We start from the raw sequence: 14826 nt of genomic DNA, 5'->3' as shown, positions 1-14826 counted from the left end.
AAAGTGAGTTTAACATAATTTAATGCAATCAGATTTTTCTGTTTGGATGGCCAGAAAGTATTTTTTGGCCACTCAGTCAGTAGGCGTTGCCGCAAAACTTCCGGGTATGATGTCACGCGCATACCCTCTATTGTTAAGGCCCCAATACAGGTACTGCTATAGCAAAACAAGGTGCAACAAATATAATCAGAATGAATTACAAATTAGTCTGTAAATTAATTGGTTCTGATAAGTGACTTACAAAATGACACCATACTACATTCATAGCAATGGACCATTCCTCCATTTCTGAGTTATAGCACAAAACAAGGCGCTTTTAGAAATATATTACAATATTACTACTGAATTGCTTTTAATTGAATCATTTTCCCGGTCAACACAGAACACAAAGGCATGACAAATAGGGCACATTTTTATATCCTTTAATTACCTCTGTAACATAGCATGGTTGATCATTCTAAATGCCATCAGAGTTCATCTGAGAACAGTTTCCAATTCAATACAACATGAACAGAAAGCAGAATTACCCCAGAGTTTCATGACAGCAAATGTTTACTTCTCTGACGAGTACTTCCAGTCCACAGGACATAATGTACACACACACACACACATTGTATTTTCCACCTCAAACTTCAGATTTCCTACAACAGCCTGTCCTCTTTTAACGTGATCGAGGATAGCACAGAACAAATGCATATACAGGAAAACAAAATAAAACCCAACAATATTAAATCTTTCAGTTCCGTTCTGAAAAAGACAAAAAAAGAAAAAAAAAGGGGGAAAAAAGCCTTTACTCAGTTCTCAAAAAGAAAGCAAACGTTCAGTAAAAAACAGAACTGTAGCGCTTAAAAATGGGGGAAAGGAGTGCTGTATCATCTAGGGGGGAGGGGGATAAAACACGGACTATACACTTCCTGTGATTATATAAAGCCTGGAGAAAATGTGTGGAAACTGAAGAGCTTTTTTATTTTAATTTTTATTTAAATTATTTGCGCCACACAAGCGGGCTAAAATGGACCATGCTGTCAGTACACAGAAAAGGGGGTTGAGTGGTGGTGGTCGTTCTAAATATACTAAATGTGATGAATATTAACAAGTATGAACAGCGTGCCAGTGCAACCAGTTAATTGGGACGAGTCCTCTTCAGTGTGGTGTAGTGTTGGCAGGATCCTCCACCGACGCTCCCTCGCTTACTTCTCTTCACACCACTGGTTCTCTTTGCGTACCTGAATAGGAAGCACAGGTTAATAATACACATTGTCAAGCATGGTCTAAAACAAAATAAATATAAAATCACACATGTGTGAAGTGACAAGTGAGTGGTGCCTCTTATGATGAACGTCATCATACATTCCTTTTCAGGCCCACATGGCATATAAAGTTTATATGGAATGAAACGGGGCACACACTTTCAACTACATGACATCATAGTAATTACTTGTGCAATCAGAGCGCACAAGTACTGTGATTGTGTCCGCTCTCGTTTACATTTGACGTAACCATCAACAGCCAATAAGGGACCACTATTCCTGGTGACGTAACTAAGGTACGTTGCAAGGTTGGCATAAGGTCAATAACGCCGGGTCTAAAGGATTTAGTTGTATTAGACATTAGTTTGTAGCACTCAAAGTAGATATAATACAAAGCGGTGATGCCAGTGGTGAGCACACCTCATGGCGCGCTGTGCTTGCGCACAATTAGTTGGCATCTCGACAGAGTGCATTTCTAGTTATATTTTGCAATTGGCCTGGCCTGAAAAGGTTATGCAGAATTAAAAGTTCCATAAAAAAGGTCCACACACTTGGCTGCCACATGTCACGGGGGGCACACAAAGCCACGACAACAAAGCAAGTAAGCAACAAAGTGCAGTGAACATGTGTTGTGCAGTGAAACCCTACACTATCTTGATATTACCCGGAGGGCCTGTACTGAACAAAGCGCATCGCAGCACATTGTGAGCTTGTATATTTACTATTTATGAAAGGTTTTGGGGACATTTCACCTATGACCTTGCCTAAAATAGGAATGCCAGGTTTAAAGCTTTAATCCGTCAAATTGGATTACACAGCATGATCATAATATGATGTCCTCATGCTTCTGTAAGAAAGTAAACATGGACGTTTCCCAAATAAACAGAACTCCCCAGTCTTCTTTGGCGGTTGGGAAACAAAGAAATGATGCAGCACCACCGCTGTGGGTCTTCCAGTTTATGATCACACCCATTTCTATGATGGATAGCTTCTAGTTCCGATCATCTGGCTATGGCTACCTTTTCTAACCGGCTAAATGCAAAGATGGAAATCTTTGCATTTAAATCAAATCTTCTACACACAGATCGGTGAACCAATAGGATCCACTGGCTGTTTTTGCCAGCAAATTTAAATCCACCCCTCTAGACGAGAAATGACACAGGCTGGGGCAGGATAACTGATTAATTGCTTTTAAATGTTGAAAACATATTCATATGGCTTTGTTGCACTATTTAATGTGCTCTAAATTAGCACTGAAAGTTTCTGAAATACCGGTACTTGCAATTGTAGCTTAATAGGTCAAACACCTATTTTCTATATGAAAACGACTCCCGACTCTGATACGACTGTCCTAATGTAGCATAGACTCGTCGTAAATAAGTGTAAGAGTGTGCCATACAATCATCATTAGAATGGATCAAATTAACATTTAATTTCACTATGTTTAAAGAGTTTAATTCTCGAAGAGGCGGACCATTAGGATACACTTATTTTTAGGGATGTCCCAATACTTTTTTCGCTTCCGATCAGATACTTCAATTTCTGTTAGTCGATAGAGATACCGATGCCAGTGTCGTGATCTCATGTTGCGTTTATAGCTATATATATATATATATATATATATATATATATATATATATATATATATATATATCTCATGTTGTGTTTATAGCAGACTCCTCACTCAAATGTGCTCTTGCAGTTTGGGCAACTCCAAAGCAAACTCCACATGTCCCAAAATTGTATTTACCTGCCATAGTGTCAACCCCTTACCCCTGTGTCAGATCGGTGGTTAGACTGGCATATTCACCGAAACCGATATGACAAATTAGGGCAGATCCGATACTTTTCCCCGATACCGATACAGTATCGGGACATCTCTACTTATTTTTCTAAATAAACTGAGAAATATCACCCAAAAACATTGGCCAATAAATACAAACAATTTGACTCATCAAATCGCCGATTGCGAATATATTCTCGATATCGTCCAACCTTAGTATGCATTAAAGTTGAACGCATGAGTGCGTTACCTGCCAAAAAGAACTGTTCATGTTTTCTTAGCTTGTATGTCAGTGTTAAACAGGCATAACTTCTTTAGATGAAGCTTGCAGAGGGAAGTCAGTATTAACAGCATGGATGGGTGGTGTACCTGGGCTTCTTCCTCCTCTGTGAAATCATTTTTTATATTAAACGTCTTCCTGATCTCCTCTGGGGTTTTGCCTTTGATCATGTTGGCCACCGTCTTGCAGGTGACATCTAACAAGCCTTTGATGTCCAAATAGTTGGCAGCCTAAAGAGCAAGAGAGAAGAGATTGAACAAAAACACATTAGACTTTAGCCAGAGCACTGAACAACATCACGAGTGCAGACATTTTTAGAAAAAGGGGGGCCAGCAGAAATCAACCCCTGCACACTGACAGTATGATCAGTAGCAAGGCTACTAACCGATGTGGACACACAAATGATGATGTCGGCATGCCCTGGTTCAAGTAAACATTTCAAGGAGACAGGGGCCCAATCTACTCGGATGACAGTGGCTCTGAGCTTTGGTGTCATTTCCCAAGACCTCACAGCCGTATGTCAATCTATTGCCCAATCACAGCCAGTGCACAAGTTAGAGGACTTCCCAGGCCTAGCTTCCATGGTGTGCAGACGTTTATTTGACATAACAAAAGTCCAACATGAGCGGCGGGTTAAAAAATATCAAAAAAAATATCACCTGTGCTGCGGGTTACAAATCACAGGCTGTGGCTCCCGACATGCGTTGCCGGTTATAAATCACCCATGCGTGTTTCATATCACCTGTGGCATCCGTGTGCGATTAGGTTTCTGGTTTAAGGACTTCAGTGTTTTGTACCATACTATTGTATGAGTACAGAACAAAGAATGTTTGCTTTCGCCATCTTTGTTGAAGAAGAGTCTGGGCAATTAAAGATTTAGTCTTACTAGAAGTACTAAAATCTTATATTTAGATTTAGTCTGGCTTATTCTAGTCACCTCTGAGGTAGGTTTCTGGAACAAATGCCTGCACCCGCTTCCATAATGCCCTCCGTTCCGTTTTACCTTTTTAGAGTAGCCAATTAGGGTTACCCCAGTTTTAGTGATTAATGCCCATTACCCCTCCCCACCTGGCTTCCCACTGAATACTGCCAATTGTGGATGGACCGCATCCCTAGACCATACAGTGGTGGACAGGTACTTCACCCCTGCACCGCCCCTGGTTTACCGTCCACAGACGTCCTGGGAATTACCGCTATGTGGTGCCCAGAACGTCTGTGGACGTCTTAAAAAAAAAAAAACTTTTATTAAAAAATAAATAAAATGTCAAAAATAACATTGGGCACCCTGGGTCACTATTTTGAAAATGTTGAAAGGGCACACAAAGCGTTAATAAACTCACATTTCACATGAGGCTAAATTTAGTGCCGTTGTGTCGCACCTTGGCCAGGTGTTGGCTGCCGGTTGTCTCCAAGGACTTCCTTCTGTACTTGTAGGGCAGCTGCCCAATCCTCGACTTTTCTCAGGCAACTTCTGTTTTGTCTGACTCTGAACTGGCTGAATACTTAGCCAGGGCACATACACATCAATGGTGGCAAAACAGATCCCTGTGTGATGTCTCTAGGTCTTATTATAATAATACCAGCACTCACGTAGTATCCTGGAAGGATTAAAGTTTTATTGTGTTTCCTCCCAGCAGCAAACAACATTAAGGACGTTTCGGCCCAAGGGCCTTCTTCAGCGTCAATCTAGAGAACACTATGTAGGTGTCACTTATAAAGAGGACCTAGGTGTCACGCACATAGCAGTCCGGGTGCACCACAAGTTCTCAGTTTACCTCATACAGGACATCATCATTTTGCTGTTACATAGTTTTTAAAAAGAAGCATGGTACTTATTAAACAAGAAACGGTAAACAAAGAAATAATCACACACAAATAACAGTGTCAATATTATGTATATGGGATCCGTCAGGATCTACATTAAAGACAACCTAACCTGTGCAGGTCTCTAGGACCCCTCTATAAAGACAGACTCAGATTTTTAACATTCTAAGAAAGATAATAGAAAAAGTAGATAAAGCACACATCAAAGTAGCTGCTCATTAAACCCTATCGGGTGTTCAATTTATAAGGTCAGTAACCGGAAAGTGTGCTTTCTGAGGTTCCTGGGTAATGAGGCTTTTCAGCCCTTAAAAAGAGATGGGGATCGTGAAAGAATTAACCGGTTACTGACCTTATAAATTGAACACCCGATAGGGTTTAATGAGCAGCTACTTTGATGTGTGCTTTATCTACTTTTTCTATTATCTTTCTTAGAATGTTAAAAATCTGAGTCTGTCTTTATAGAGGGGTCCTAGAGACCTGCACAGGTTAGGTTGTCTTTAATGTAGATCCTGACGGAAACCATATACATAATATTGACACTGTTATTTGTGTGTGATTATTATTTTTTTTGTACCGTTTCTTGTTTAATAAGTACCATGCTTCTTTTTAAAAACTATGTAACAGCAAAATGATGATGTCCTGTATGAGGTAAACTGAGATAACTTGCGGTGCACCCGGACCGCTATGTGCGTGACACCTAGGTCCTCTTTATAAGTGACACCTACATAGTGTTCTCTAGATTGACGCTGAAGAAGGCCCTCGGGCCGAAACGTCCTTACTGTTGTTTGCTGCTGGGGGGAAACAAAATACAACTTTAATCCTTCCAGGATACTACGTGAGTGCTGGTATTATTTTCTATAAGACTGTATGTTCCAGAACCGTGCACCCGTGACATTATGACGTGGAAATACTCAACCGAGTGCTTGCTTTTACCTTCCTCTTCATGTCTCTAGGTCTGTCAGTTTTTTTTGTGTATGTGTGTTTTGGGGAATGAAGATTGGAACATAAAAATACATTTTACTGTTCCGTTTGGCTTTTAGGCTGGGTAAACAAAAATTGCATTGGGCAAATACAGTATGACAATAACTAGCATGAGAATTAACTGACAATGTCTGGTACCAAACTACCAATATAATACAAATAATGTACTATCCTAATCCTACTACACACTTTAAGATAATTTTAAGAAACCCTGTCCATCATTGTCTGATGCACATTTTATAAAAGCGCTCGCCGACGCCTTCCCGAGCGTTTCTGAATATCTAGCACGTTTGATATTTGACTCTGTTGGCGACTGGACATCATACAGTATGAACTGGGTTGTGACTGTGCCCTGAGAAGGCCTGTATTAAAACCAATGAGCGCACAGGACAGCTGTGCTCATTGCTCACAGCACTGCTGTCTGTCTGTAGAGTGTATCGATAGATGATCAGATGATAAGATAACCTTTTTCCGTCTGTAAATCCCTGTCGTACATATTGGTAGCTATATTAGCCCGATATTGCTGTTACGCATTTCAATAATGTTGATAAACCGTATCGGAATCAACGCTGCAAACTTTTGCACCTTGTGCGCGTGTGTGTGCGTGCATACGGAGACAGAGAATTATGTAATGAAAATCAAGATTTAACGTCCTCTCGCTATAGCGCACGTACTATCACAAACATTGCGTCCTGTATGTGTAGCCTTTATTAGCCTATTCCTGTGTGTGCACGCACAGAGAGGGGGGGGCATCCTGTGTCGGTCTCACACTTGTATCACGGCATCCTGCACGTACGTGCGATGTCAAAATGAATTGGAATAAAAAACAAATGTAGCCTATATGTACCGGGTCTGGATCACACAACAGATCAATCGTTTAGTGTGAAAGCCACAAAGATATGATTTTAAAAGACTCCTGTAGTGTGAAATACATAACAATCTGATGACCAACTTTAAAACTCCTACAGTGTGTAGGTGTAGGACTGTGACAAAGCCAGCTTTTCACTTTTAACAAATTGAAGCTACTTATTTGCCTTTTTGCCAACGGTCCTTGCAAGCAATGGGATATGCAGTCGTGGTTGCAGTCCCATAGCCCGGATTTATACTTTCTAATGACGATGTACAAGATCGACAAGTGCTGCGGTAGTTCTTGTAAATCCATTTTCAATATATTCCACACAATCCAACAGATGCATGGACACAATTCAGACGATTATGCAAATGTGTGTGTGTGTGTGTGTGTGTGTGTGTGTGCCCACCAGAATGAGTTCAAACAGGGTGCCTTGGTCCACTTTGAGGAACTCCTGGTCCCACACAGGAATGTCATCTGTCCTCTTCTCCTTGTTCTCGTCATCCTCAGGGGGAGGGGGGTCGTCTTTGTGATGGGTGCACCACTGGATCACCTAAACGTCCATGCATGTCAATTTAACACAATCAGCGCTGGGATTTCTTTCAAAATAGAAGCTCAGGGTGCCGGGACAAAAACCGGGAGACATTTTTGCTTGCTTACATCGCTATCATTACGATAAAGTCGCTGAATAATCCCTCGCTTCATATTTTGAACGAGAGGCATGTTGAAGTCAGAAATGAAGAGCTTAGTATATCCATCTGCTCAAAACCACGGAGAGTTCCCTAGATTAGGAGATACAGGTATTCTTTCTGAGCGGCATACAGGGAAGTGAACGACAACGCGCATGCGCGAAGAGCAAGGAGTATGGTGCAGGAGGCCAACTCCAAAATAAAGAAAATCTGAATATTTTTCTCTCGTTTGATATCAATGAAAATGCGCTAGGACGTCGTAGCAATCCATGGATTAGTTATGACGTTCCCACACGTCGTACGGTCTGAATGGGCTGAATTGGGCTTCTCTTCCCTTTTTTAAGACAAAATCTAACAAACTAATATAATAATGCAGTTGGGTGGAAAAAAATAATCCAAGTTCCAATGGATCCAATGCACAGCAGTTATACGTTTTTTAAGAAACACCTAACCACTGTCACTTTGTTAATTTTTGCATGACACTCTACAAGTACAACAAAGTAATAATAATAATAATACGTTTAAATATGGAGATACAAGGTTTCTGCTCAACTGGCAACTGCAACAATATCACTCTTGATCTCTGCACCACACAACAGTAAAAGCTCCAGACATTGATCAGTCAGATATATTTGGCATCATATTGAATTGTTGCAATTTGGCATTTAGCAGATGCTCTTAATCCAGAGCGACAAAAACATGCTGGTAATACATCATATACGCCTAGATACTATAGAGTGCCATGTCAGTTGCAAGAGCAAAGGTGTAACGCAGGACTTAACCACATTAATCTTCCTAGTTCCTACTCTGAGAATTACGTTTCGTCATAGGTAAGAATTCTCAAATATTGTTAAGGCATATGTGCGTTATTTGTAGTTCGTCGTACACCATGTTGTACAATTGTGAAAACAGCAGATGTACATGCTCACAATGTGTTGCATCATGACACATTGTAAGCTTGTAGATCTGCTATTTTTGCCATTTGACTCAAGCCCGTTCTAAGCCACATTTCTCGGTTCTGGACTATGGAGACATTATTTACAGGATTGCTACACAATCAACTTTAAAGCACCTTGATACGGTTTAGCATTCTGCCCTAAGATGGGTCACTGGTGACAGCTATGGTACCCATCACTGTACACTCTATAGCAACGCAGGCTTGTCCCCTCTGTCCGAGAGGCGGGACATGCACTGGTATATTTTCATTTTCAAAGCCATCTCAGGAATGGTCCCCTCTTACATTTGCTCTATGTTGTCCGTATCAGACCCGCTCGAGTGACTTCCTGACCCTCAAGGTTCCTTTTGCTAACTCAGAGCTAGGTAAAGCAGCTTTTTCTGTCAGTGCTCTATTTGATTGGAACGAACTCCAAAAATCCCTAAACATCTGATCACTGCCTTCCCTAGGTCAATTCAGGGAAATGATTTCTAGCACTTTTACTCAACAATGTAACTGTTTTTAATTGATTCTCATCTATCTATTATAGTTATTTTAGCTTTGGACACTTTCTGTTTTACAATTCATATATTTGATATTGCTGTATTTAGTGTATGTTGTTGATTTTGTGTTTTGTATTTCGGCTACATTGAAAATGAGGGCCTGCCCCTCAATCGTACTCCGAGTTTAAATAAAGGTTATGATGATGAAGCCAAGAGGCAGAATGTGATCAAGAAACAGCATAAATATCTCAGGTCTAATCCCTGGTTTCTTAGACTCTGGGCTCCATTTTCGTCACCGCTAAACCCCTTATCCCTAAACTTCTTTGCCTTTTTTACTATTTTGCAAAACATTTTTGAATAGTTCAACTAGCCAATCTACATTGACACGTTGTGAGCTTGTACACTGGCCATTTTAACTATTCAAAAATGTTTTGCAAAATAGTAAAAAAGGAAAAGAAGTTTAGGGATAAGGGGTTTAGCGGTGACGAAAATGGAGCCCTATGTGTCAAACTCTAAATAGGTCACAGGTGGTTCGAGCATCACTAACATAGTGGCGTTTTGTTTAGTAATACCCAAGGTCAGACCAAAAAAATGCTGTGTGACCAAAGTCTGATTAAATTTACCGCTGGAAACAGACTATCAAATATGAGTGACTGACTATCATAAATCATACAGTCACCTCCCTGACAATATCGCTGGGAAAATAATTTTATTTTTGGACCATATTGTTTATATGAGACAATTTTAAGTGAAGTCACACCAACGTTTGGTACGGTGCATCAAACAATCACCAGTGTCAACTGAGCACATACACGTTTAGAATTTGTGAGACAGAAATGTGTAACCAGACTATTATGTGGCGTAATGGTTTGGCTTTTTATCAGATTATCGGTATAGATCCAATCATGTGGAGCTTCCAAATTTAAGCAGACTGATAACCACCCAATTATAGGCCATCCAACCATTGTATGCTACACAACTCGGTAGAGGTGATCATAATTGAGTGTGTGGGTAGAAGAAGTCGCTGGGTTGGGTGGGTGTGGTTATGGAGGTCAGTGGGGGTCTCATGTAGGAGTGTAGTGGCCCAAGGGACTCAATGAGGGGTGGGTGTGGAGGTAAGAGTGGGGCCAGTCTAGGAGTTTAGCAGGCCCAGGGTGCCCCTCAATCAGGTAGAGGAGAGAATGGGAGGCCGGGGTTAAAGCAAGAAAAAAAACCCAAGACGGAAAATGATTTTCAGACCCCCCCACCCCCGAATCAATACGGCATGTTTTTCCAACGTTGGTGTTTCCATATTGTGGTGCACGTAGCGCGCAATGTTTTGGAAGTTCTAACCACCTTATGATTGCAGTTTGCACACACGGTTGGTCGGTTAGCGCTCGGCTGCATGAAATCGGGGGAAGTTTTCCACCATGAATTGCATTGTTTAACTCCAGTCCGGTAGCAGGCTAGCAGCCGGTCCAATCGAGCGATAATCATATGGAGGCGTTGGTGGTGAAACTTAAAGGAGGGTCAGTCATTAGTCCTACAACCTATCTCAAACCCTCACCCTAATCTCCCACGGGGCAGCACACCTAAACCTAGCCCTCTCCCAACCCTTAACGCACCCCTCACCAACCTTAATCCAGTCGTTTTAACGCACCCCTCACCAACCTTAATCCGGTCGTCTTAACGCACCCCTCACCAACCTTATGTCTAACCAATTACTAGTCTAAACTAAGTATGCACCCCGGACGGGACTGCATGCCTTTGACAGCACAGTCAAGAAAAGATGAGATAATACAGAAACACCGCCCCGAAGTCAAGTGTTTGCATTGGCACGTCTGCATGGGTAACTTTTGCGAGAGACAAATAAATTCTCTCAAATCTCTAATTGACAAACATAGCTACTTAGCAAGTGTTCCACAGCGCTGTCTAATTTAATGCAAGAGAACCGAACGAAAGCACTTTATTGACAATTACGGCTGCCTTCCCTGTCAATAAATTAATTCCATTCCATCCTATTCCTACCGGTTGTGTGGTGTAATCAACTTTCGATTTAGAACTCCAGTGACTATTATTATTCCTGTAATTTCATCTTTTGGACGCTGCCATGATGGAGAAACGTCCAACTTCAGTGGTAAATTAAATCCATGCTACTTTTAAGTCAGAATAGCAGGGGGACATCGAATCGAGCACAACTGACTTATAATTGCGCACGGTGTTGCGTGCAGCAAATAGCAGATATACAAGCTCACAGCACGTAGCATTCGTGACACTGCGAGCTTGCAGATCTGCTATTTACTGTCTGCGCAGCAGTGCGCACGAGTCACGACACCGGCACGCCAACACTTCGGTGTCGCCGTGTCGGGTTACATTCAGCAGCGTGTGGTGCATTCTGAGCAGCTGATCGATGTAAATATTATTCGAGTGCGAAATAGCGAATGGAAGCTTGGTAGTTTGGACTTTGGAGAGATCTCTTGACTAGTAGCAAGTATATGCTGCGTTTTGATGACTTAATGTCATTCACACCGTGGCCATGGCTTTATACACCCCCCACCCCTCTTATTAAATGTTTTTGCAGATTCGCACTGATCTCATAAATGGCCAATATGAAGTCCTCAAGACGGAAATCCGTCCTCAGGACGGAGAACGTTAAGCCCCGAGTAGAGGTGACCATAGGGGTACCACGCTGGGCAAAACCTACGCTGTAGACAGTATCATTTGTTTTGGGCGGAAGTTGCGGGATTTGCAGGAAATTACGTCGACCCTTTACAAATCAGTTTACATTCTCTGTGTATGAAACAAGTGTTGTGATTGGTCGAAAGAATATCGTATCCGGGGGAAATGCATCCGACGGATGTTCCGGCCGACAATTCCGCCGATACCGTCTCTGCCTTAGGTTGTGACCAGGCTTTTCTCTTCGCAGATGAGTAAGCCTGGGACCGAGGCTATAGGGGTACAGGCATACGTTCCGATAGTCATTAGTCCGACACCCTACCCCAAACCTAACCCTAAACGCAAGCACGACGCAACGCATGTTGGGAGTAACGGGTGATCATAGTGTGTGTGTGTTACATTACCTTCTTGAGGATGGCAGCGTTTACATTAGGGAGAGGAACTGGATCATCATCTCCTTCATCGTCCATTCCCAAATCTAGATAATATGCAAATACAAAAACAATTGTACTCCATCACCCTGTAGTCACTTTCCTTACAAATATGTATACAGACATTATCCACAGGTGGATGCAATGGACATTCCTAGAATAGCCAACTTAACATGAGAGCGAAACCATAGGCTGAATTTGTTTTCATGTACAGGTTAGAAAACACGGCCTTATCGTACACTAGTATGATGTAAGCAAAGAAAATGGAGCTAATAAAATAATAGGTTAGACTTAGATGTGCTTGCAACATTTACTTAATGTCAATAATACAGTTTATTACTGTTCTATACAGTGTTGTTGGCTCAACACCAAGACAGTGGAGGATGTGCGTTAAATTGATCACACATTTGATTTAGGTGTGCCCAATGTGTAAGCATTGACAATACTGTTGACTACTGCCAGTGATTTGCACACTGGCACACCTAAAACTAACAGACATTATTAAAGCTGCATTCCAAAAACATTTGTCCTCCTCCTAGCATTTAAACACGGGTCACAGACCAAATTTATACCACTCATTCAAGAAACAAGTTTACACCTATATACCTGTGAGATGACAATAAAGATGATTCCATCACAGTCTACTATAAGAACAGCAAGCCATTTTATTTTATCCGCCTTTTGTTTTTAACCTGTACAGAATTGGCCTAGGGTTTTATGGCCCTTGCATACGAGTAGCCAACACTGTATGTTGCTAGGTGCCACTAGACGATGTTCAATAACAGCACGGTACCTTCTAACATAGTCTTGATGGTGACAGATTGTTTGGCTATTTCAACATCCACCTCGAAGATCTCTCCATCCGAACTTTGTAACTTTATTGTGGGCATATTCTGGAACAACAGAGAACACTTCAATTAGTTATGAGCAACAACTGATGTATCAAACTAACTATTTCAGTTACATACATTAAACGGTAAACACAAGTTAGTCTAATCTTGACTTGTTAGTTGACATGCAACTGACAATTCGTAACGACTACTAGTACACACTACAGTAAAGTCCTGTTTTAATTAATACAAAAGGAACCAAACGTACACTTGACTTGACTAAAACATTCGTAACTCAAGTTGTGTACACATGGACCCCAACCCAAGATAGTATACTACAAATCAACCCTTACAGGTCCATTTGGTTCCATTTTGTACACCAGAGTTAAATTATAACTCGGGATTTTACTTTGTACTGTTAACTATCAGCAGCTGACAATGGCAAGTAGTGCACAACTGAATTATTACTTTGTAAAGACAAGTAGACACCGCCACAAAAGGGAACACACGTATTCGGCAGCTGTGCTGCCTTCAGCCAAATATAAGCCTAATTCCATATAATCACGACATGTCTTCAATATTGTCATTCCCTAATTATAAACCAGACCCAGGCTACCAGTTAGCTACTCAGCTAAACAGGTTAAAGCTGCTCAGTGCTGCTTACCGACCGGGAAACAGGGAAGCTAGCTCGTTAGCTTAGCTAGCTGGTACGGACTTGTCGTGAAGTTTAAGGTTCACGACTTCACGTTACGAGTATTTAATTTTAACTAGCTGCCTCTTTTTTATCAATACTGTCCAATGTACACATTCATGTGCTAAATAACTAGCGGTCTAGCCAGTTTACGCCAACTTGTAGCATGACGCCAGTAGCAGCTGAGCTAATGTTAGCACTGTGCGTTGTCAGCAAGGCCTGGTAGCAGCAGCATCCACCTCCTGGCTCCTGGCTCACATATATATACATTCAACACTGGGACGTAAATAAAAGGTACAAATGTGCTCTGACTTCTACGTTGAAACGTTCATAAAACGTGAATAATGTGTAAACATTGTAAGTTGTTACTTACTGTGAATGTTTGAAGCCAACTCAACGCTCAAAAGTCAATAGCAGTACAAACAACAAGACGGGCAGCAAGCAATAAACAACTAGTAATGATAGCTTCTCTGGCTCTCTGCTGGAGTCTACATCCCATAGCCTGGGCGGGACGGGATGTCGCGCTTTGATTGGCTAGTTGGTTGCCGGGTCAACTGCTATTTTCGTTTTTTCCTCAGGTTCAGAGCGAATTGAACCGCCTAGCCAATAAGTGTCCATAGTGCCTCCCGGCCATGGGATATCTTTCGCTTTGTCACATTGATGGGAAGGAAATAAGGTGGCGGATAGAACCTCTATGGATGGAACAACTAAACAGTGCTGCGCCTAAATAATGTTTGAATATGGCATGTTTTGTACACGGACTACTATATTATATCATGTATTTTAATACATTAATTATTTTATTTATAGCCATCTAATGTATGTATCTCTCTCATACACACACACATGTGCACACATTAGTACTGGACCAGTACTGTGTACACACACACACACACACACACGCAACACCAGTACTACATTACACCAGTGTTGCATTGCATAGCATTATGCATACCAGAATGTATTGGATAATGGGCCCAATACCACTTTTAATGTAGTAATTCTACCACAAGATGGCGCCATATACTCCGTTTGAAGTTTGACCTATAGAGGAATCCTTTCAAAGATGTTCAAAGTTTAAAAGAAAAATCAATAAATCTAGATTTTGCCATAGCAAATGGAATC

General features: G+C 41.4%; 1 protein-coding gene across 2 annotated transcripts; it reads right to left on the bottom strand.

Moving 5' to 3' along the window:
• Positions 1-406: 406 nt before the first annotated feature.
• Positions 407-14234, bottom strand: skp1 (S-phase kinase-associated protein 1). 2 transcript variants are annotated; one of them, XM_079507757.1, is made up of 6 exons: positions 14075-14234; positions 12974-13073; positions 12154-12227; positions 7378-7521; positions 3403-3543; positions 407-1226 (listed from the first exon to the last, which is right to left on the bottom strand). In XM_079507757.1, the coding sequence occupies exons 2-6, from the start codon at positions 13068-13070 to the stop codon at positions 1191-1193; spliced, it is 492 nt and encodes a 163-aa protein (XP_079363883.1). In that variant the 5' UTR covers positions 13071-13073; positions 14075-14234; the 3' UTR covers positions 407-1190. The 2 variants fall into 2 exon arrangements, with proteins under 2 accessions (XP_079363883.1, XP_079363884.1); XM_079507758.1 differs by lacking the exon at positions 14075-14234 and adding an exon at positions 13675-13832.
• Between the last annotated feature and the right edge of the window lie 592 nt (positions 14235-14826).

Source organism: Electrona antarctica (assembly GCF_951216825.1).
Source record: "Electrona antarctica genome assembly, chromosome: 8".
In the NCBI taxonomy this organism is placed as follows: Eukaryota; Metazoa; Chordata; class Actinopteri; order Myctophiformes; family Myctophidae; genus Electrona; species Electrona antarctica.
The sequence above is the reverse complement of the archived record's forward strand: the minus strand, read 5'-3'. Positions and strand labels throughout refer to the sequence as shown.